Source organism: Anoplopoma fimbria, chromosome 19 (assembly GCF_027596085.1).
Source record: "Anoplopoma fimbria isolate UVic2021 breed Golden Eagle Sablefish chromosome 19, Afim_UVic_2022, whole genome shotgun sequence".
Taxonomy (NCBI): Eukaryota; Metazoa; Chordata; class Actinopteri; order Perciformes; family Anoplopomatidae; genus Anoplopoma; species Anoplopoma fimbria.
In genome coordinates, this window is record NC_072467.1 from 27,301,274 (window position 1) to 27,326,998 (window position 25,725).

Sequence of the window (25,725 nt, forward strand, 5' to 3'; positions counted from 1 at the left end):
AACATAAGGGAGACGAGATGAGTGTATATGTGATAAATAAGCACATTTATTTAAAGAATACATAAACTAAACTTAACAAACATGGAGAGTCAGTAATCAGTGATGTGTGAACAGTACAAACTCTGTAACTCTCTCTGTACATGAAGCAGACGGATGTTTCCTCGTCTCTTCATGCGGCTCGCTGGTCGACTGGTCCAGTAGCCCAGGGTGGATGTTGGGAGATGTGGGAGGTTTGATGGGAGGCAGCTGGTGGAGGAGGAGGTGAACAGCTGGAGGTCGGCACTAACCAGCTCCAACCAAACGGCTGCATCTGGACCGCCACGAGCTGATGGAGATATCTTTAGGGGACAGTAACGGTCCACCTCAATAGATTTTTGTTAGTTTTTCTCCCTAATTTAATGTAGAAACTTGCCATTCAACAAAAATTTGTTATGAAGTCAAATTGAGATTAGACTTTATTAATCCCAAAGGAAATGATTGTGCCAGTTTGATCAAAGATTACAACAGAAGAATTAAAAAAACAAAATAAACAGAAATGAACAATAGAATAACATTTATTAGTAAATGTAAGGGAAATAATACTGACACCAATGCGAAATAAAATAGAATATCAATATGAGTAAGGTAAATAAATAAAGTGAAAAATTCAACTAAAAAAGAAAAAGTAAATAACAACAAAAGATTAAGATATATGATATAAATATGAAGTATATGAGAAGGAATACTAACAATCCTGCCAAACAGAAAATAAAATACTAAAGTTATATTGAGCATGATATTGAAAAGTAGTTAAAAGTTACATAGTTTAATTAAAATAATATTGCACATGATATTGAAAAAAATGGAATTTCTTTTATAAAGATATAACATCTCAAAGATTTTACTAAAAAAAGACATTTGTGATTTTAATTTTATATTTGATAAAATAAAACTATTCAACATAATAATGTCATTATGAGAGAAAAGGTTTTTTATAAAATGTTTTATTTTCAGATAACAACGAGGAGGAAACATCTGCCATCATCGGTTTACATTAGTGAATGTAACAGATGTGTGTCAAGGTTAAAGAAGGACACCGAGTGTAAAATCCATAATTTCCTCTGTGTCTCATCCTCCCCGCTGCTAATTTCAATTAGGTCATTCCTCAAAATAGTCCTTCACCCCCAAGGCACTGTCACAAAATGTCCGCCTGTTAATGAGCTGCTGATTGAGCTGCTGCTGATGTTCGCCGGGTTACACACGGAGGTTTCACGCAGGTGGAAAAAAAAGCAATTAGCGCGTTTGGCCGCGGCTCCTGCAGGGCGGCTCCTGCAGGGCGGCTCCTGCAGGGCGGCTCCTGCGGATGATGCTCTGCGGTGGAGGCGGGACATCCTGCTGAGCGAGAGCGAGGACAGGTGAAGGGCTGTCTGGACGGAGGGCTCGTATGTTGTAACCCGACGCTCCAGATGGTTCGTTGCACAGAAACCACCTTTGAAGCCGTTTGAGAAAGAAACAGGCACTTTTAAATAAGTACGTGGCAGGTGATTGGATGAAACATCTGTCAATCAAACTCTTAATTGAAGCCAGTTGGGAGCAAAGCAAAAAAACAACATAAGCCTTCTTTGCTCTTCTTTTCTCCAGTTACAGTTCCAACATGTTTACACGCGTTAATGCTCATAATCCTCCTTGTTTTTCTCATCATTGCAGCACCTCTTCTCACCCTCTCTCTGAAACGCTCCGTTGTAACTCCTCCCTCCAGAAAACAAAGTCTGCTCTGATTGGTCAGCTAGCCCGCTCTGTTGTGATTGGCCAACGTTTCACATTTCAAAAAACTCTTCCTCCAGAGCTCCAGCTCCGTCTCTCTCTTTTGTTGTTTGAGGGCCAAACTAGCCGGAAGGAGTTTTACGTCACTTCCGTAACATTGTGACCTCATAAAGTTACATTATGACCTCATAAAGTTACATTGTGACCTCATGAAGTTACATTGTGACCTCATAATGTTACATTGTGACCTCATAAAGTTACGAAAGATGAGAGGAGATGATTCAAATGAGCCGTTTCAGGAGCTCAGGAGCTTCTGAGGGGGAGGGTAAATCCTTTTAGGCGTGGACTTCAGGTTTTACACTCCTTTTACATGTAAATATATATATATATATATGTATAACACACTAAAGAAGAGGGAAAAAGTGGAAAAGCATAATAGGGCCACTTTAAATGAATAAATACTCCAGTAGAACTGATGCTAGTACAGCGTCTACGCTAACGCCATCGTTGTTTAGAACCAGCGGTCGACTCTCCATGTTGTGTTACACACACCTAAGCCCCGCCCCTAGCTGCCAGTAGCTCTGGGACTGATTGGTCAAAGCTGATCAGATGGTTCCTGGGGTGATATTTTGATATCGCGAGGATCCAGCTGCAAAGGACAGACTACAAATCATAAATACTTATTATTCTGTATTATTATTTTCTATCCTTCCTTATGACTGTGCATTTAATGAGCAGAAACTGTCATTTCCTGTGAACACAGAAGTTTATTTTGACAGGAGGTCGGGAGAGAAAATGTATTGGTCCAAGTTGACGTCTTCAAAAAGTCTTGTTGAATCGGACCAGCAGTCCAAACCCCAAAGATATTGTTTTTACAGTGATGTACTGAAAACACACTTCAATCACCTAATAGTATTTTAATCAGTAAAATCATCCATAACCCCAAACATTATTCACAGGTTATTTATATAGCTTTTAAAAATAGGATTCATTTGAGCTTCGGGACAGCCAGCATCCCAGGATTTGTGCAGGGTTTACTGACTGTTTTCCCTATTTGGCAGCTTAGAAATCCTACACGACTTGAATGCATCATTAGCTCTAAAATTAACTCGATAAATAATCTTTTAACTAGACACAAGACATCCGGCTCATGTTAAGCCTGAACTAAAGGGTAAATGCATTAGTTTATAAAATAAGTAAGAGTACTTTATACACACACACACACACACACACACACACACACACACACACACACACACACACACACACACACACACACACACACACACACACACACACTTCCTCTCTCATTGTCTTTGCTGTGGGATACAGCGTTGGCACTCTCCTTCGTCCTTTCAGCCCCGGTGTTTAATTAAGTCGTTTTTCTGTTAGAGAAGCTTTTCTTTTGGGCCTCTGACAAACTGTTTCGTCACCGTGTGTACGATTAGATTGGAAACACGTCTGCTGGAGTGAAAAAAGAAAAAAAAAACGTATCCACTTGGAACAGACGCTTCATACATTTGGGGGGAAATCTGGTGATCAGGTATTCAGGAGAGAAACCTGAAGAGACTTACGGCCCAATTCAACAAGAGCAAAGGAAGTCTCGTACCCTGAATCTGTCTAAAAAGGTTGGTCCTCTTTACGGTGGCGTGGTTAGGACACATCAGGTTCAGGTTTCTCTCAGCTGGACTTTCTCTGCAGTCTGTCGAGTCTGTAAAGTTGGAAAATAGTCCCAACGTGTTAGTCGTTCACAATTGGATCAACTTAAAACGGCCCTGCAGGATGTGAATAATAGAAGCCAAATACTTGTCTCTTGTTTTGGACATGTTGTTCATCACAGGCTTGTACGTTTGTGTTGAATTATGTCATCGTTGTCTATTCATGTACTTTAACATGACTTTGTATATATTCGGACCATGCAAAATGGATTTCGCTTAGCATTTGTATGAGAACAAATCATTACTGCCAATTTGTCCCAGTGGCCACTTTTGGTATTGAAACCAAAAAAATAAATCCTGCAGACCACCACCACTAAAGACTTGCCTATAAAACTTTTCACAGAAAAAGTCCAACTGAAAACAAGGTTGATTTTTAGTCTTGTAATTTTGCATTTTTAGTCCCTAGAGGTTTTATATTTGTAAAACTTTCTCAGAGCCATGTGAGCTGACATTTCCTCAGATGATCAGGTTGTTCTAGGTCACATAGGATGAAATTCATGCCCGTTTAATTAGCGGTAAAGTTTCTGTAAACACAAGGCCACCTGGACGCCATTTTGTTTCCACATTAAACCTTGACGGCTCCCAAAGGGGCCGCTCTGAATGCCACGGGGATGTAATGTATGTGAACTTCAGACCACCAGTCCCCAGAACACACACACCGCTGCTTTGTTCTCTGATTGATGCCAACATGAGCCACATGCTGCATACATTGAGTGCCTCCAAATGTTTTTTTCTCTTGAATCTGTTGCTGTTCGTAGACGTACCAAATCATCTTCTACGTTCTGCTCTGCAGCAGCTCAGACACAGAGCTGAGGCTGGCACAGCTAACAGCAGAGGTTTCAAATAAATAAAGTTACTTTGAGGTCGTTGTTTTGGAGCGGTACCTTTTCTCAATTTCCCTTTTTAAATCTTCCTCTTCCTGTAAACAAGTCGCTCAGAGTGGGAGCTCTTTGTTTAGACGGCCCAGTCGCTGTCTGAGTGTTTTGGAGCCGCTGGCTGTGGAGGTGTCGGCCGGGCAGACGGACAGAGGGAGGCAGTTTGAAGGTTTGGGCTGCAGGGTTTGTTTGAGATTGATGCAGCAGCAGAGGCTGGCACTCAGTGAACAGTGGGCAGGAACCCAGCAGACATTTAGAAGATGAACAGGTGTTGATGGGACAGCCTGCGTCAGCGCTGAGAGCTGGTGTAAATACAACAAAGACTGGAAGCTGTGTCGACATCTGCAGGCGTCCAGAGTTATCTTTGTGAAATCTGCACCTAAACATTTCCAAAACCTCTTTGAATGTATTTTCTACAGTGTAGAAAAGCTAAAGAGAGACTCAATATGTAACGGGACAAACAACGACGACCAGCTGACAGCATGAATGAATGAATGTTCTTCTGGTTTGTTTCAGACATATTCACACATGCTGACGTCACTGATTACTGACTCTCCATGTTTGTTAAGTTTAGTTTATGTATTCTTTAAATAAATGTGCTTATTTATCACTTATACTATCGTCTCGTCTCCCATTTCTGTTGTTTTATTAAACAGGCCCTATTATGTCAAAAAAGGAAACTAAATCCTGCAAACTGTAATCTTGCCTGGTGAAGGTCCTTTCAGTGAAAACCATAGACTGTATATGAGAAGTGGACATAGTCATCGTGACGTCACCCATTGGTTTGTGGACCGCCGTTTTGAAGCCTCGAGTTCGGCGATTTGGCTATTGCCATCTTGGATCACAGCTGTCGCCATGTTGTTTTTTTGGCAACCAATGAAAGGAAGTTTCCATATTTGGACTGTGGAGGAGTGACGTAGAAACGTATACGTCTTTGGTAGACACCTGTCAATCACAGTAGCCCCGCCCTAAAGCATCCCCTGCTTTATGGTCTGTTTGACTCTAAATGGAGCATCATTTACTAAATGAACATCATGCTGTATTGAAGAAGACTTGAAACTAGAGATTGAGACCATAAACTCATGTTTACAATGTTTACTGAGGGAATAAATCAAGAGAGAAGTAGAGTCATTTTCTCATAGACTTCTATACAACCAGAGGAGTCGCCCCCTGGTGGACAGGAGAGAGAATGTTTAGAGACACTTCCAAATTGGCTTGACTCAGCAGAACCAGAGGTTGCCGCCTATTCCAAATATAAGTGTTCAGGATTTACATGTAGCTGCACTATCGGCTCATCTCTGGGCATGGCAACGTCGGTTGATTGGTCAACTTCTTTGGTTAAAACTGAAATATCAGGACTAATATTAGATGGATTGTTGTGAAATCATGATCAGACATTCATGGTCCCCAGATGATGAATCACTCTGACTTTTTCTTTTCCACCCCCATGAGGATGGCATTTTTGTGTTCATATCTCAAAAACTATTTGATTGATGTCCATAAGATGTAGTTCAGGTATTCATGTTGCCCTCAGGATTCATTTTTTTGGTAACTCTGGTGTTCATCCAGTGCCACCATCAGGATAACATTCTAGTTTCTCCAGTGCTTTGGTTTACGACCAAACACCAAAACTAATAGCATTCCATCACCCTCAACTCTACTTTGAGTTTAATGCTAATGAGCTAACGTTAGCATGCAAACACACTAAACTAAGATGTTGACCATGGCCAATTCCTCACAGAGCTGCTAGCAAGGCTGCAGACTTTCTTTTTTTTTTTTTTTTTTTTTAAACCAACCTGACACTAATGTTAGCATTAATTTTATCAAACAGCTCCCTCTGAATACACTGAAGGCTATAAACTAAGCATGTGCCGAAGTACAACCTCAAATATCACATTTAGAACAACTTCTGCATCCACTGAAAATGACTCCAATGATACATATAACACTTGAGTCTGATCATTTAGAACAGAAGACAAAACCTGTTCATTGTTCAGCCGGCAGCAGCTCACAGAGTAAAATAGACCAGAGTCCAAACCAACATGGTTGACGGCGGAGTGTCTGGCTGCAGGCCAGAGAGGCTGCTGATGGAAACTTTAGACGGTCGGATCCATTATTCATCGGCTCTCCCCCGGGACAGATCATTTGTTTCTACAGATACAGGTCAAACATGAGTGCATGAACACACACAAAGCTGTCAGTGAGCTGTTCGGTCTTATCACAGTTCAGTGCAGTGAAGCTGGTGTTGGACGATGTAGAGCAGAGACGACACGCTGCAGTTAAAAGTTAAAACCATGACCACACACACACAGAGGTGAGTGTTGACTGACGGGAGGAGGCCGAGTCCAACCTGTTAGATTTACAACATCTAGCCCTTTAAAGTAGGATTTTTAGAAAAGTGAACAAATGAAGTGGTTCAGGAGAGACTCAAAGAAAAATGGAATTGCATGAAACCCCCACAATGGCTGCTTCACTTCTGGGGGCCAAAGTTCTAGAGTTTCAGGGACAAAGTTGATGCACTTTAACAAGATATTTAAAAGATATTTAGGTCCAGATTTCACAGCTGATCGACTACCGACATCTCAGCTCAAATCATGTTGAATCAAACAAGTTGAGTGTTTTGAACATTTGAATCAGGGACTCATCTTATATCTTTGGCTTCGTCTGTACACATTCTGACATAGTTTTCTTAAATATTCATGTGTTTTTCCACATAGACATAGATTGCCATCCATCTACAGTTATTTGCATGACCACGTCCATTCTACTCCTATTTTATATTCATCAACATACAGGGGAATGATTTGCCTCATTTAAACCTGCTTGTAACAAAACTGAAAACATCTAACTCTCAGGCAAACTTCAGTAAGTCTTCCTTAGAAAACATATAAAAGATGATCGCCTGCAGCGCTGACTCTTATTTCCCTCTCAGTCTGTAGTGTGTTTTCCTGCCTTCATTCCTGGAGTGCACATATGAAATCCTCCTCTCTGCTTCTTTCATGTTTTCCACCTCCTTTTAGGGCTGATGGACTCGGCCTGTAGATAATCCACAGCTTTTGTTCTTTGCCATTTATAGTTAAAAGCGAAAGATGAGAGCGGCTGATCGATGAGTAGAGCTTCAGCCCCTGAGGCCTCTGTTGGGCTGATGAGTTTAGTTTTCTCCCCTGTGTTGATGCTCCCAGCAGCAGTTTGGAGGGATTTTTAGGTAGAACTGACTTTTCATTTGTGTAATGCCCGCAGCGCTGTGACAAGGCGCTTTGATATCCTGTTGGTGGTCTCATAGTGGATTTCTGAGTTTTTATGGAGGTTCTGCTGTCTATAAATCCAGCAGGAGCACTTTCATGAATCACTGTGCTGTCTGAGCCTCACAAAGGTCAAACTCTATTTCTCCTCCAATACAGAGTAAAAGGCAGTTTGAAAATGTTGTTATTTTTCGGTTGCACTTTTGGAAAATAGTTTTTTACCTAAAAAAACCCCCAAAAAACAGAGAAGAAACTGCAGAAAGTTGAGAAAACAGGTTTGAGGTCAGAAGAATCTGAAGAACAGATATTGTAAAACTTTAATTGTATTGCTTTCTAAGTTGATTAATCACAGATCTATCATGACTTTATACTTTCACAAAAGTGCAGGTAAAAGTATGTCATTTTTTTTTGTCAAGTTGTCCAAGTGATCTACTTTAACAAGTGGTCGGTAGTTTTGGCTTCATATAGGGTCGTATATCTAGCAGATCGGTTGTCATGTTGGATGTACTCTAGTCCAGGAAACGAGATCATTAGTCTTTGTATCCACAGAACTTAGCAGACCTGTATGTTAACCACAGACAGTCTATAAGAAGTGGTAGTAGTCATCGTGACAACCTCCATTGGTTTGTGTAATGCCATTTTGAAGCCTTGATTACGGGCGTTGCCATGTTGGTTTCTTTGCAACCAATAAACGGAAGTTACCATATTTTGAATGCAGAGGAGTGACGTAGAGACCTGTCGATTACAGTAGCCCCGCCCTAAAGCATCCCCTGCTTTATGGTCTGTTTGACTGTAAATGGAGCATCATTTACTAAATGAACATCATGCTGTATTGAAGAAGACTTGAAACTAGAGATTGAGACCATAAACTCATGTTTACAATGTTTACTGAGGGAATAAATCAAGAGAGAAGTAGAGTCATTTTCTCATAGACTTCTATACAACCAGACTTCTTGCAGCTGGAGGTGTCAACGGTGAAATCCCCAAACTTAAGGCTTCAAATGGCAGTGCACAATCCAATGGGTGACGTCACAATGACTATGTCCACTTATTATAAACAGTCTATGACCCTACCCATACCATCCCTCACAGTCTTGAGGCCCTAGGAAATAAACTTTAACCCACAATAAAGCATTGTTTTATCTGTTAGGTTTTTACACTTTCCCTGAGAACTGAATGGATCTACAGACACAACGAGCTGCTTCAGCCCTCTGTTCACCATTCAAAAGAGATTTCAGCTTCCTACGAGATAACCGTAAATGAATCATGGGAGGTTTGTGACCGAAAACGTCCTCCATAAAATGATTAAAATCATGTAGCGGGGACCGGTACACTAGCTTCAGGGGTCTTGTTATGACAGCAGTCTGCTGACAGACCAGACCTCTGAAGTGTAAAACCAACCAGCTGTTCAGGCTCCCATTCTCTGAGCTCCCAGGGTGCATTTCAGCCCTGTGCTCGGCCTGCCATGCAGAGCTTGCTTGGACTGACCTAAACCCCATGGTCATAACCCTGAATCTAAACCGTCTTAATATAACCTAAGATGTGTAATAGTATAAAGATATAATTAAAAAGTGAAAATGTCAAGAATTACGTGTACTTAAAGAGCCAAACCGAGCTGGAATGGTGCCACCAGTGTGTTCCTTTATAGAAATACAAGCCCAGACTGTCCACAGATTAACCTGCCATACCCTTCCAGTCTGAGCGGTTGGTGGTATTACTTAAATCACCCCCCCACCCCCACCCTCCTCAGACCCTAGCCCCACCCTGGCATCAGCAGAGTGGTAGGGGCTCGGTTGGCTGTGTTCGGTGGGGGTGGGGGTTGTTACACATTCTGGCGTGGGCATCGGTTCTCACCCCCACATCCCGTGGACGTCCCGGCTCTCCCAGGGCTTCGGCTAATCCTCTTATTCAGCGTCCGGCTGGAGGCTGCGGCGCTCCCACAGACTGGAGCGCCGAGCCGGCCACTCTCCGCTGAATAAACACACTGACACAGTTGTGGTCTTTTTCTCTGCGTACAGACGCTGAGCAAGAGTTCTCCATACAATCTATTCTACTCATTCACTCTTTGCCAGTGGAACATAAGCATGTTACCCCCCAACCCCACCCTCCTGCTTTCTGTCCTCAACCAGAATTACACCAACCCCCCCCCCCCCCCCCCTGCTCCACCACCGCCCATCTTCACTTCTTACTCTTCATTCGTCTTAAATCAGCTTCTCTTGCTCCTGATTTTGCTTCTTTCCGAAAACCTGTTCTCTCTTTTATTTCAATAATTCTCAATCAAAACGACAGCAGTAAAATATTTTTTCTCTGGGCTACAGACACTGGGCCTTGAACATTTTAGTCAAAAAGGGCTGAATAACAAATATGAACCTTTACTTTTTCCTCATCACTGCGTCATCCCAATCAGCAATATACTGATTTGACATTAAAAATAGGTCATCAGTTATTAAGATAAAGACTGGAAAAAAGGCAACCTATCATTGTAGGATTGTACACAGGTATTTATGGAAACCCAAATTGTTTTATATTGAATAAGTCGATGATATGTAATTAATAATTACTTAACAATCTGTGATGTAACCCAGAAACTGTGAAACCCAATACAATTTCAAAAACTAAAATAAATAAAATTAGGTTATCAGCACAAGATGTAACCAGTCCATCATTCATAAGCGTGGTAATATTTTCAAATTTGCAATAAACACAAAGCTGAGGCTGATGGGAGCATCGTTTTGCAGGTATTTGGTCTTAAACCAAAGTATTGGAAAAAATCATACTTTGATCTGATGATGGCACTAGATGAAAAACATGAAAAGTAAAGGATCACCAAAGTTATTACAATTCACTCTCAGGAACATGAATGTCTGTACCAAGTTTCATGACAATCCATCCAATAGATGTTGAGATATTTCCCTCAAAACCACAAATGTAAACCTCACCGTGGTGCTAGAGGAAGAGTCATGGGATCAGCAAGGTCAGCAGGATTAATCCTCTGTGGAACATGAATGTCTGTACAAAATATCATGGAAATCCATCCAATAGTTGTTGACATATTTGCCTCAAAACCGGAAATGTGAACCTCATTGTGGTGCTACAGGAAGAGTAAGGGGATCAACAAGGTCAGCAGGATTCATCTTCTGAGGAACATGAATGTCTGTACAAAATATCATGGCATTACATCCAATAGATGTTGAGATATTTAAGTCCGGACCAAAGCGTTGGACAGACATTGCTATCCATACGGCCATGCCACTAACATACAGTAGCTGGTTGGTGTAAAGGTGGAGACTGGACTGAGGAGCCAATAGAGGACATCTTTTTATTTGCAGTTTTAACACTTCCTGTCTAACTCAGGTACTCTGTGACAAACTCAGCAGGTGTTTTCTTTGTAGTTCTTGACACAAAAGGTCTCCGACAAAACTCGTGTGGGTGGTATTGTCACCACGCCGGTGTGGTCTGTAACCGAAACCTGCAGCGTTTGATGTGTGCATGTCGGACGAGTTGCGTTTGTCCCACAGCGCAGAGAGGATCGGACAAACGGTGAGGAAATGATGAAGTGAAACTGTGATCTGACGTCACATCGCTGCCTTTTGTTAATGCACGAACACCCATAAAACATGATGGCCAAATATTTTCATTTTACTGAAAGATATCAACTCTCTGAACCCAAGCATAAGCATGCTTTCTTTAAAACATCGCCAAGACTAAACGTTTCTCAAAGCCAGAAGCTGTAAAAACTCCTTATCATCAGATTTTCAAACTTCTGAGGGTCTTTGAACACATTCTGATCATTTCCATCAGAAAAAGCAACAAAAGTTTTTTCATTTTTCATGATTTATGGCCTTGTAACTGTGTTATTCTGCACAAAAGACATGTTTGAGTTATCTCTACTTCTATTAATGATTGCACCGTTTCAAAAGAAATGCAGAAATGATACAGTGAAGTAGGATTCAAGGCTACAGAGAGAAAGATTTAACCGGAATTAAAAACACGACAAAACTGCAAAAGGGTTCAGAGGGTAACCTAACAGTCCCTGAAGGTGAATTGAGATTTAAACCCATGTCTGCATGTAAAACTTCAAACTACGGTTGGTAATCTTCTTCCAAAAGCATTTTTTTGTCATATTTTTTTGTTCTCTGGGCCTCACGGGTTTATTCATCATTCTGAAGTGTTCAGATGGCTGTTAAAGCTGTGTGAAACACTGTGATGAGCTCGGACAATAATCTTGTTGATACTTAAAACACTAAAACTAGAACTGACTGAACACAAACACACACACACTTTACACAAGTATTCTTTGTAGTGCAAACACACACACACACACACACACACACACACACACACACACACACACACACACACACACACACACACACACACACACACACACACACACACAGACTTTAATAGGTCCTTGCTGATGTGCTGTTCAGGGAGCAGACAGGTGTTTCATGTCAAAGCTAATGTTTACACTGTCTACTTTCCATTTCCAACTTGACAAGAGACGGAGGTCACAGCTTCCCGTCTGTTCTGACCCACATGACGGCTCCAGTGAAATGTGTCCACAACTAATTTATGGATAGGCTTGAAATTTTGTTCAGACTTTCATGTTACCCCAAAAATTCAGTGATGGCTATTACAAATCAGAAAAGAAAGATGAAACACAATAAGCAATCGTTAGAACGAAGGTGTTGTAAAAATAAATCTGTGCTTTTAAAGGAAAGCTTTAAGTCACTTCTGCATTGGCTTCACCTGAGGTTGCCGTTTTGTTTTTTTTCTAAAAAAGATAAACAGTTGTATTCAATCAGTTTCCTATCCATTGAAGCCTTAAAAAAGCTCAAAATGTTGTACAGACGAGGAAATTTGGTCCTGATGGTGGTGTAAGAAGAAAGGTCACCAAAAATCATTAGTGATCCTTTGTAGATAATGACTAATAAATTTCATCACAATCTTTCCAGTAGTTGAGACCAAAGTGTTGGGACAGAACAGGAAACCTCCGTTCTGAGGCGATAACGATGTAAAAACATCCTCACCGCATGAAAGCTGCTTCTTGTTTCTTGAACTAATCACCTCTGAACCTTTAAACTAGAGGTCGCGACCCCGCCACAGTCTGAGTGTTGGGAGGTCAGTGATTAAGTGAAAGCAGCAGAGTGAATAACGCCACCAGAGCGAGGCGGCCGCTAAGAAACATCAGGACACGAAAAAAAAACATGTCACTTCTTCCTAATTGTTTCTTCATTGCTGCCTTTTGAAGGAAACAAGCTGCAGCCGGTCGGCCGGCAGGATCTGTAACGCAGCTGGAATGCGTTGCCTTTAAATCACATTCATTCTCTATGTATGGTCATGCAATGATTCATGGGAAAGTGCCCGGGAGGGAGTTTCTGCCTCATCAGGTGGTTTAGTTCCACGTTGGTGCTCCGTCACTCTTTAATTCATCAGAAACATTACAGTTTAGAGTCTTTTCTGCTGGATTTCAATCGTGTTTTTTTTTTACATTTTAACTCTCTTAAGATTTAGGGATTAAATTCTCTGCACTTATCTGAAATGAAATGGATGACTGGACGATCCTGGGATGTTCCACTAGACCAGAAGAACAAGACAAGCTTTATTTTCTGCACAATGTTTTCTTCTAAACTAATCTGACAGGCAGATCTAGTGCATCAGCACCCAAATGACTCACTCATGGTCCAATCTAGCTCGTAGCTAGCTAGTGGGAAAAGACGAGATCACCATAAGATCACAATGTGTGGAAGACATTTCAGTTCCAGTGGTTCATGGTCAAAAACATTCAAGAACTCACAGAAATGTGGAGCCACCATAGACTGTATATAAGAAGTGGATGGTTTTTGGACTGCCAGGATAAAAGCATTGAGTTTGACGATTTTTGCGCCATCTTGGATTAAGGATGTCCCTATCTTAACCTTCTGCAAATGCTGGACAGAAGTGAGAATGTCTGGAATGTGTAGGAGTGACGCCTGATATAACTCTAGTGTCGACCTGTCAATAACAGTAGCCCCGCCCTAAAGCATCCCCTGCTTTATGGTCTGTTTGACTCTAAATGGAGCATCATTTACTAAATGAACATCATGCTGTATTGAAGAAGACTTGAAACTAGAGATTGAGACCATAAACTCATGTTTACAATGTTTACTGAGGGAATAAATCAAGAGAGAAGTAGAGTCATTTTCTCATAGACTTCTATACAACGGTCCCAATGGCAACGGTACATATAAATTGCAGCCTATCTAATTTGAATGGGATTGTCCGTTCTACTTCTATTTTATTTCTATGGTTGAACCCAAACACAGTGCATCAGTTAGATGAATCGTTTAGTTTAATGGAATCTTATTATAAAACTCCAAAACAAGTCGACCTCTCCTCTTAAATAATAGCCGTTCAGGAGCTTTAGCTCATATAACAATTATATCTTTAATCTAATTAAAAATACATTTGTTTCTTTGCACCGTACTAAACATGCACATATATTTCAACCCGAATATCAACTGGTCTATTCAAAGATTTATTCCACACACAGGACATATTGCTGTTGGTTTGAACCATGTAGAAAGTCCTTCCATCTGCTCCCTCTCCAGTTCTTCCGTGCTGTAAAATCCACCCTGCAGGAAGTTTTAAAACCCAAACTGATCCAAACTTTCAACGTGATCTCCTCTTTACTCATAAAACACTTAATCTAATGAAGCTACTCTGGTTTTAAAGCAGTCAGATTACTGGCAGCCTGCCTGGAAAACACCTGCTTTACATGAGAACTTTACTTCCTGTATGGAGGTCTTTATACTGAAGGTGCAGCCCCACCGGCGACCTCTTCCCTCTGCAGACTGTCAAACATGTAATCCTGGATTAGACCGCTATCATCCAGAGCTCAGAGGGAATGAACACCACACAGCAGGAGTCCTCATCTCCTAATTTACCAGAGTCTAATTCTAAATCGGCCACAAACTGGTTTGATCATTAAATTTAATTTGAAAATGAGGCTCTAAACACTCGGAGGGGATTTCTTGGTTTGAAGCTTGTAACAAACGACTAGATTTTGGTTCATGTGGAGGATTCATATTTGAGTTAAAATGTGGACATGAAAGAATCTTCATACAGGATTCAAACAAACGTACATTGCTAGGTTTGTGCAGTGTTGTCGTACTCGAGATCGCTCCAGGTCTCTAGACAACTTTCTGAACATCTCAGTCTCTGAATCGAGTTTTACTCTGTCTCAGATAAGGAGAACTCAGGATTATATTTAATGTTGTGGCCGTTAAATTAAGGATTTATATTGGAACACGGTCACATCATACATATTTTGTGTTCAAAGTGAATCAATTGTGTTTGTTTGAATTAAACTGAATGGAGCTTCAACTGCTTCATTTGCTATGGATACTCAACATCATGTACTCACTACAATGACCAATGGCCAAATTAACAAACAGGAATGACAGTCTGTTGCTGAGTCCGACGGCCCAATGGGAAATATCTCTACAACTAGTGGATGGATCTGCCAAAACTTTACTTTTGACTTTAACTCTAGTTAGTGCTTATGATAATCTAACCGTATTGGTTCTACTGGCAGCCAAACTTGGCAAATATTGGACCAGGTTTGGGTTTGTAATCCCACGTAAACTGCAACTTGACTGGTTGGCGGAGGCATACTCTACAAATGTGAGGCGGTGATTCTAGTTCTAGTAAATAATCTAAAAGAGGAACCAAAGCTTTTTTTAAATTTATTAGAAGGTTTTCTTTAGATTGTAGCTTTTTCCAAGACAAGATTTCAACTTTCTCCATGCTTTTTATTGTCATTGTGCGAAACATGAAGCTGGTTTGCCCTTCAGTGTGGCAGAAAAATTAAGCTTTTAAACGTTCCTGAGAAATCAAACCCTTCTCAAGTTTTTGTTCTACCATGCTAGGGAATTTAAAAAGACGCAGCTTTTCATAAAACGCATTGTAGAAAGATGATGGACATCCAGTATGATGCCTGAAGAAAACGTCAGTGTGATTTGAGAACATAAGCCAGTCAATTATGGGTCAGGAACCTAAAACATAATGTTTCCTGAGTAGAAACATAAAGCGGTCACGACAGAAAATATAAGCTTTCCCCCTTGGGAGGAAATTCCATCAATGAATTCCCAACGTTTTTCTCAGTATTGTGACTGCTTGTGAACACATGCCTCATGGCGTCACTTTATTTCCTCTTGGTGTCATGTGACCTCTGCTCTTTGTTTCTCAGTCGGGGCCCTTCGGCGCTCTGTTATGGTAATGAGGTGTTGTTCTGTAACGGGCCCTCGGGGCGTCGACTCCACTTCATTAATGTGACAGATGCCTGGACAGCCGCTCGGGGTTAATAACTCACCTCCCGACATCTCACCGCGCTGCATCTCATTATAAACACGACTGAGAGTCGGACTGGACCTAGTTAGTCGGCAAGGTCGGGAGGAATGTTGTAAGGTTGGGAGTTATATGCTGCCGGTAGGACATCGATCTTGTTTATTGGGCATACAAATTGGCTGTAGTGTACGTTACTTTGGGCTGATTGCTCAAAATAATTTTGGTCTTTTGGCTGTTTTGAATCAAAAAATCCAAATATGGTAAAAAAGGTGGAGCCTACATGGCGTGAGAACTCTCAAGAAAGTAAATATACCTTTAAAGATGCCCCTACATGGGCTGAAACTATTGATTATTCTAGTAAGCGAGTATTCTATCGATTACTCCGACCATTAATTGAGTAATCAGATAAAAAAAAAAATACTTTATTAAGGAATAAGTGAAAATTAAACAGTACAATTAATAGTTTCCGTATTAGAAATGTCAGCATTTTTATTGCTTGTAATTGCACATAATATTATTCATCCAAATTAAACCAAAGTGTTGGATGGATTGAAATCAATTGTTGAGATATTTCACCAATGTGATGGATTGATCATCCAACATTGCATTCTTGTTCATCTGGATGTTTGCATGAAGGTGGAAACGGGGCCATTATGTTTTTAGGTCCATTCTCGTTAACGTGATGTATGTATATATATCTCAGGAAAATTGGCCCAAACGTCCATCTGTACTCAAGGATGAACTGATTTGAATTTGGTATTCAGAGATCATTGTGACCTCACTTGTATAGTTGTAAGTGTCTCGCTGTTTGTTTCAGAGCCTGTGGACGTTTTTCAAGATTGAAAATATGTGTTATTGTTTTTGGTTTTGTTTGGAAACTTTTTCACTTGATGTCTGGCAGCAAATCAAATCAAACCAGTTATAACGACAAAATCATAAAACCAAATGAACAAAATGTTCGTTAATTCTGTAAAACTTCTTTACACCACTCAAAACTGTAAGATGTGGAGTTCATTTCAAGTTTTATATGATTCATGGTTGTTGACTGAATGTTACCTTTATTTATAGAGACAGAGATTTGGCAAAACTAGTCTTAATTGACTTTAAAAGTACAATATTCTCAGAGAAAAATGTCTACATATATTGACAGATGAAGGTTTTAAAGGAAACATTTTTGTTGTTTTTAGCAGTAAACAAGTTACAGAACCTGTTTACAGGATTCGGCAGAGAAATGAATTCAGACAAACAGAAAGTTTCCATTGTAATCTGTCATTAAAACTCCATATAAATGACCGTCTCTCCTTCTCTCTCTCCCACAGCTGGAGGATATGCATACAGGAATCAACGCAAGTTCTCAGAAGACATCGATTGGTCGTACGCAGGTGAGTCTCGCAGGATCAGTTTATGCACGAAAAGAAAAAACTTCCTCTGCATGTGTTTCACCTGCGTGTTACCTGGAATAACATCCTGTCGGTCAGCAGGTAGCTTAGCTGTTGAGTGATCTCAGTGACTTGAAGGCTCTGTGTTTATTTTGATGCTGTCCTGAGTGACATGTCTTATTTAGGATGAACAGTGAAAGGAAAGGTGGAATGCAGCTCTGTGGTATGTACAGTATGTACAGTATGTAGACCAGTCAGCTGCTGGTTTACTGAACATATACCAAAGAGATTAATGCAAATGTCTAAGAGAAGAAGAGTGACGTTATTTCAGATGGAAACTCCATAGCAGAGGGCGTTTATGTACTTTATATCATAGATACTGTACGCACCCTGGTTTAATACAATAATCTACAGCAATAATAACAAAGTACAGCAGAGGAAAGTTTTCATGAACCCAAAGACAAATTTTATTAACCTGATGATGGCGCTAGATGAAAAATAAAGGGATCCCCAGAGTTATTACAAATCCTCCTGAGGGGGTTGTGGATAATTTGAACCAAAATTCTTGAAAATCCGTTCAATATTAGTCGTGATATTTCATTTAGAACCTGTAAAATGACAACCAAAATCGTAAGGATTCATCTTCTGAGATTTCATGGCAATTCAAACCCTGCACGATTATGTGGGTCAGATACAAACTACAGTACGAACAGTGAATTGAAACAGACTGAAGCACTATTGGTTCATCTTCTTGCTCTTTATTTCTTCCTTATCTTCCATAACCCTCAGTCTGCTCTCTAATGCAGCATGAAAATACTCTCTCCGCCCCTTGATCTCAATGGGAAGGAGCTTCAACAGATATTTGAGACTTTTTATGTCTCCACGTTCACGAGAGCTGTTTCCTAGACGCGACATCTCAGAGGGAATTTTCCTCATATTTGGCTCAAACGTCCATTTAAGGATGAACTGATCAGAATTTGGTGGTCAAATGTCACTGATTGATCCACTCCAGTCCCTGTCAAAGTATTTACCATATGCCAGTCATGACAAAGGTCCAATAGGATAACATGATGAAGTGATGACATTGTAAACTGCAGCTTGACTGGTTGGAGGCGAGGTGGTAATTCTAGTTAAGCTTTACAGCACAACTTGTAAATTACAACAAACGTTTTGTCTGATTCTGTTTTTCCTGGTGTGGGTCTCGTTCCAATGAAGGGAAATGTTAATGTTGCAGCAGACAATGCTATTTTAAATGGATGTTTTCCTGCACAAAGCCAGGTCCATAAAGAAACAGTTTTCACAGTTTGTTTTGGGAAAAACTTACCCAGAGTTCTTGACGTTCTGAAACATTTTGCTGATGTTTTTTTTATCCAGAACAGATTCGTATCCACACAATACGCCTCAGCTTCTCTAAAATATTTATCCTCGTAAAACACATATGGCTGAATATAACGCATGTAATGAATCAAAAGCAGTACTTTGTTTGGACTTTTAGTAGAGATCTTAATGTTTCCAAAGATACCAAACATGAACAGTCTTCGGTTGTGATATCTCACTCAGTGTAAACATAATACAGCTTCAATGAGGAGCTACAGAATAATGTTTGTGTTTTATTGACATCATTTGGAATATTATTCTAACTTTATGGCTACTTAAGGTGAAAGTACAGCTAAATATTTAGGGTTGAAGAAGTGAATTAACATTTTCTATCCTTTTTTAAAATGACGATAAAGTAAAGAGTAAATTAAACAGTGAGAGAGGCTTCATAGTGAGTTATGTTTGTTTAAGACAAATAATCATTTAGAGCGTTAGACGTCACTTTTTATAGCCTTCTAGTGTACAAGCTCCATTAAAGAAAGAAGATAAATAGTAAATATAAAATATAATACAATAGATATAATAACGCAGATATCAGAAGCGATGAAAATATCCATCTCAGAAAAAAAAAAAAAAAATTTATTAGGTGATTTTGCCGACTAGACTTTTATAAGTCAAGAGCCTGGTGCTGTTTTTTAGAAACATTTCGACACCTTATTTACTTTTTTTGGAGCGTGAGATGATCAGATGGACATTAATCTCATGAACAGACTTGGAGTCAGGACGTGGTTAGCCTAGCTTAGCATAAAGACTGGAAGCGGGGGGAAACAGCTAGCTTGGCTTTGTGAGAAGTTCAAGAGTCTAACAGCTGAAGCTCAATGAACATGTTCCTGTGGCTGTTCGTTGCATGATTCCTACTGATGGTCAATTCGTTCACTTATTCTAACCATGTGTTCTTTACTGTAACCATGACGACAAAGGTCATCTGACCTTAACCAAGAAGTTATTTTAATTTGTTTCACTGCACCAGAAACTCTTCAGAAACCCAAGATGTCCTTTAGGCTTTTATTATCTTTTCAAAATAAATGGAATATTTATTATTTATTAATTCTAATATTCCAAAGACAGCTTTTTATTGTGTTGTTTACTATTTTTGAAACTCTAACTACTCATGTCGGCTGTGTTTACAGCCTGTGTGTGTGTGTGTGTGTGTGTGTGTGTGTGTGTGTGTGTGTGTGTGTGTGTGTGTGTGTGTGTGTGTGTGTGTGTGTTGTGTTTTTGACATGCTAATATCCGTCCTGACCCAGAAGCCTGTCTGACCTGGTTCAGGGGCTCTTTGTCCTCTGGTGGAAGAAGCTCTAAACAGCCAATCAGAGCGAGGTCAGAGAGTCATGTGACCGCTGGCATACCTGCTCACAGACACCACACCAGCTGGCTGAAACAACGCGTAATTAGCCCAGAAAACACAGAATTGGCACAGAAGAGGGAAATAGCTGGAAACATCTGCACGAGGGTTGTTTTCTGCTGAAGGAATCTGAGTTTAAAAGAACTTAAACGCGCTAAAAAATTCTGTGTTTACTGTCATTACATTTACACTGAGGTCATAAAAAGAGCAGTCATATCAATCAGGCATTCCATCCGTTACAGTCTGTTCAAGCATGATTATTGGTTTTGAATAACGTTGAAGCTGCTCTAATTATCTGTGCCAAGATTCAATGACCTGTCATAACCCATAATTTAGACATCCTTACCTTTTATTCTAATGTAGTGGGAAAAATGTTCTAACTTCCTGGGAACAGGTTTTGATTATCGAATGATAATCAAATCAGGTTGTAGCGGCATGTCGGGCTCCGTATTGAGTTCCAGACGGTGAGCAGTTGATCACATGGAGGCTGAATGATTGTTTCCAGTTTATCATTTCTTTTTGAGAAACGGCAAAAGTTTAACTTTGTCTTGGTTGACTTTGAAAAATAATGTTCTCCAAATCAAACCACAAAAATGCATCATTTTAACTCACCAGCAGAGTGATATATTTACGTGTTTTCATCTGACACTGCAGTCATCATCCTTCAAAAAGCGATAACTGTTATTATATAACAACATTCTGATTAAAGGGTATTTTTCAACCTATTTTACCATGTTTGTTAAACACTTAGAATAAGAAACCAGGCGGCAACTTCCATTTCTGACAAGTGAAGTAAAAACTGAAGTGTTTTAAAGCTGTATTCTCTCTAGTGTCCACCAGGGGGCGACTCCTCTGGCTGATAGAAGTCTATGAGAAAATTACTCTACTTCTCTCTTGATTTATTCCCTCAGTAAACATTGTAAACATGAGTTTATGGTCTCAATCTCTAGTTTCAAGTCTTCTTCAATACAGCATGATGTTCATTTAGTAAATGATGCTCCATTTAGAGTCAAACAGACCATAAAGCAGGGGATGCTTTAGGGCGGGGCTACACACTGATTGACAGGTCGACACCAGAGACGTATACAGCGTCTCTACGTCACTCCTCCTCAGTCCATATATGGCAATGTCCGTTTATTGGTTGCAAAAAGTCAAGATTGACGAGAGCCAAATTGCCGAACTGTACATTGACCGTTAGAGTTGCCCTGAGCTATTACGTTACAACCCGTTTAGCAGCTGCAGCGCTCTCTCTTAATACTGGACCAATTAAAAAAACTTTGTTGGCCTTATTAGTCACTTAGACACAAGAACATGAGAAAATAGAGTCCAGGTTGGAAAATACCAGAGTCACCCTTTAAGGTTCTTTTAAGCTTCTCTTTCTCCTGAGTTGTCGCCCGCTGAGTGAAGACTGAGACTCTGAGCAGATGTGAACAAATCCACATGTAACTCACTGCCGTCACCTACAGCTGGACATATGAGCAGAACGTCACATGCTGCTCAGATTAATTCAGCAATAAAAGTGAAACTAAGTGCTCGAGGCTGTAGATCAGCCAGGCGAGAATACGAGCGATGAACTCTGTGAGGGTCTGATCATTTGAGTTCCTGGCTGTAACACTTTCCGTTCTGTATTTATGTCATCCGTCACGTCACCGTGTCCTTTGTGTTTGAAAGCAGAGAGGAAACCTGAGGCTGAACTCTGTCTTTTTGAGCAGCAGTTGTTAGTGGAACGCTGCAGGCTGGATTTGAGAAACGTCCGCTTTAACATCGAACAATCTTGGACTTTGACCTTATGAGAGCTGCGAGAGAGAGAAAAGCGTGAGAGCTGATACTGGAAGCCAGAGTGCAGCAGAACAGCTGGAGGTTATTAGCTTGTTAGCTGTCCGCTAGCTCTCCCAGAACGGCACACCTGTTAGCGGCCCCTGATGCTGTGATTTAGGCCCCCTGCTACACAGATACAGCTATCTTTTTAAAATGGGTATTTTCCTCTACATTTTAACATAAAAGTTCTGTGCACACGACCTTCGTTTACAAACTAGAAGGCAAAAAGGACTCCAAACGCTCAGCAGGCCAGTAGATGGTCGACTGAGGCTCCGTCTGTGACGCGTCAAATACCAGAGGAGAGGATTCTCAGCATGCTCAGTCAGCTTATTTTACTTTGGCGGTGTTAACAAATAGTAAACGATAGTAAAGCAATATCTGAGGTGGACCATTAAACAATATTGGGCGCATGAGACAAACTTTACCTGTTTGTCGGTAAAGTTTTGCAGAAATGTTAAGTTTAAATGTAAAGGATAGTCATTAGACCGAGCAGTGCTAATAAAACAGAAACAATCCGGTAGTCCGCCATCTTTGTTCCCGTTTCTGGTGCACGCTAATTAGAAAAAGCAACAACAGGTATGCGCGAATTGGGGAGATGAAGTAATCTTTCACATCGCCACGAAGATGCAATGCAACTGGAGTTTTTGAAAATCTACGACTTGAAGGGTGTTTTAAAAAATGTCCATTTCTGTGACCTAAAACTCTGTTTGCTTGTGGACTCTGTTCAAATCTGTTTAAGAGTTGACCAAAGACTGTTGTGTTCACTGTTGCAGGATGAAGCAGGAGGAGGTCAGTGAGTTCTTTGTATACGTTATATTTTAAAGTCCTTTAAACAATTCACATCGACAGGAATTATTTAGCTTTCTTTCAACATTTCGGCGGATCTCATGTTGTGTCTGGTCATCTTGAGGTTTCCTTCTTGCTCTTTTACAATGGAATAAATTATTTTACTTTACTCAACATGACAAAGTGAAGAATGTGATTGTTGGGGGTTGTGAGAATTTTAGGACCTAAAAACAAGGTCAAAGGTCACAGAAAGCTGAGAAACTCATGACTATGTAGAAAAAACGTCAAAGTGAATTATTTTGGCTGCTAGTTTCAAGAATGTAAAGGACCATACTGATGTTTTTTGCATATTAGACTATAGTTTTGGTGATTCAGCTTGATTGAAACCCTTTAATTTGAAAAAATAATTTTTAAAATTCTTCTTTTTTCTGCTTTTCTTGGATGTTTTTCAGAAGCTGCCTCCCACCATCAACCAGCAGCTTTATCTGATCACTTGTTTTTTTATTAATCTGCCCTCCAGGAACTTTGAATCAGAACAACTGGGCCAAGAAGTTTCCGTCCTGCAGCAACGCCAAGCAGTCTCCCATCAACATCGAGGAGAACCTGGCTCAGGTGAAGCTTCAGTACCAGAAGCTGAGGTTTGAGGGCTGGGAGAGCCTGACGGCCGACAGGACGACCATCAAGAACGACGGCAAGACCGGTAAGACTTCAGACCTGCTGGTGGGAAGACACGACTGTCACGACTTGCTTCCAAGAGCCTGTGGACTCTTCTTAAAGCAGTTATCATCAATATTTCTATATAGTATAACAAATGACAATGTGGAATAGTGGTGCAAACGGATCATATCACTTACGGTTTGGATTGGATCACTGTTCAGAGTCATGGATTGGATCAGCACAAAAGAAAAAAGGGAGAAAATATAATTTTTAGAGATCTCTGATCATGTTTTTTTGCCACAGATACTAATTGCCGATCATTGATGATCCATATTGGCAGATACAGATCCCTTTGTTGTTTGATTATAGCAGCTGGTCTTCAAGGCTCCAGACTCTTTTATTTTGTTTTGCCAAACTCCAAAAAGTATTTTCAACCGCTCTGAAGTCCGTAAACCCTCAAAAACTCGAAATGTTATCCTTTTACTTTCAAAGTTACAATTAGGACAATAGGATCCTGGTTTCTGGTCTCATATTCAAACCAAATGTAATGCAACTGACGCAAATTTGCATTGCTGATGGTTTGAATAGTTAAACACATTATATATATCCGTATATATATCAACTTTACTGTTCTGGTTCACTCTCACCCGATTACTTTCGCTTTCAGAGAAAAAGCTGATACTCTTAAAAACAATATAAGGTTCTTCGGCTTGTCAGACTTTCCAGGTAGAACCTTTAATAAAGGTTCCACCTGCAACCCTTTCAGAAGGTTCTACCTATAACCTTCTGTGAAAGGGTCCACCCAGAACAAGCATATTTTTAGGCTGACTTCCTCCCTTAAAGTGTCGACCTTCTGTTTTGTTTTTTTAATGACAGTTTCTCCCAGATAGATGCCGAGCGGCGGTGGCGTCCTGTTGTAAAGGAGTAAAGGATACAGTTACCAGGTTCTCATTTGACAGGATTGAGAGCCTTTTATACATTTCCTCCCTCTAAGTGGCGTGACACACAATAGCCTACAGTGCGCATTCAAGGTAATTGTTAAGTGAAATTGTAGACGAGGAGGGATCCCGCCTCGCCTTTTACGAAAGAAAAAAAAAAAAAAAGCTCCAAACAGACGAGTCCAGTGCTTCTTAGCAACGAGACTCTCAGGGAAATAAGAAGCACTCTGTTGTGGTTGTTGTCCGTCTGCCAGCTGCACCCAAGGCTTTTATTAATGGAGATGTTTTGGTGGACAATCTGAGCACCATTCAGGCCAACAGTTTACTTAAACCTGTTTTTTTTTTTTTTATTAGCCCACAAATGGGCCCCAGTGTAGGTTCAAAGCCCAGACCGCCATCTTTAGTGTAGTTTATTTTATTTTGCACAATGTAAAAAATACACACAGAGAGATAAATAATATCACAGATCAGGGAGAAGCTGATTGGAAGCCTCCACCTATATAATATTAAAATTTCCCAATATTATATTCACAATATTATAGAGAACACAAAATGCGTAGCTTCATTTTTATAAAAACAGAGTTGATGGATGGAGCGTCTGGATCAGTTCATGCCTTTTGATTCGGGGGGCAAACACACTTTTCAACAGGAGTGAGTCAGCGACAAGTTGAGTCAATATTTGTCCCGCCTCGAGACGGGGTGAAAAGAAACAGAATAGAACACAAGACAAACACAGAGACAACAAACAGGACGAGAACGAGGCCGACCGCATACAGATCAAAGTGGTGGAGAGAATGAAAACCTACCAAAAGCAAATAGAGAGCTTAAAGCAGCGGTGGCCAAACCTATTTTGATTTTGGTCCAAGTACTGAAAAGATATAAAAAAGGAGTCATGGCCAAAAAATAGTAAAAGTGTAGTTTCTAGACCAAGAATAATTGTGTCATAGAAAATAACACTACTAAACATTTTTTTCTTAAATGTAAATTAAATTAATTAAGTGCTTTTAAACTTTAATACAGTGTCTACTTAGAATATTCTGAGTTTATAGAGTCCGTGGGGACTTGGCTTTGGAGCTAAAGGGTCACCGGTTCAAGTCCCAGCACGGACCAAGTACGGCGTGTGGACTAGTAGCTGGAGAGGTGCCAGTTCTCCTCCTGGGCACTTGAGCAAGGCACCCAAAGCTGCAACTACGCACTGCTCCTAATCCTAGGATGGGTTAAATGGAGAGGCTTAACTTCTTTGTTTTTTTTGCTGTGAGACAACAAAAGTTGATATGATTTGAGGTAAATTTAAAACACAAATACTGGTGTTTGTTCAGGGTCACTTCAGGGTCCAAGCGCCCACTTAAAACATTACAAGACAAATGTAAAATGGAATTCTTAAAGTCTAATATTGAGATGTGACAGACAGAAACGGTAGAATATTCTGTGCCAAGAGGTTAAGATAACTTCACAAAATGTAGACGACATCTAGTTCAAACTAGGATGTGAAATATACAGTGCTAGATTTTATTTG

General features: G+C 40.3%; 1 protein-coding gene across 1 annotated transcript in view; it reads left to right on the plus strand.

Annotated features, from left to right (window-relative positions):
- The window catches only part of ptprz1a (protein tyrosine phosphatase receptor type Z1a), an 86,233-nt gene that overhangs the window by 14,094 nt on the left and 46,414 nt on the right, over nucleotides 1-25,725 (plus strand). The window contains exons 2-3 of the mRNA XM_054620092.1: nucleotides 17,229-17,291; nucleotides 23,135-23,314. Of these exons, the coding sequence (XP_054476067.1) occupies nucleotides 17,229-17,291; nucleotides 23,135-23,314 (243 nt within the window). The remainder of the gene's footprint in view (nucleotides 1-17,228; nucleotides 17,292-23,134; nucleotides 23,315-25,725) is intronic.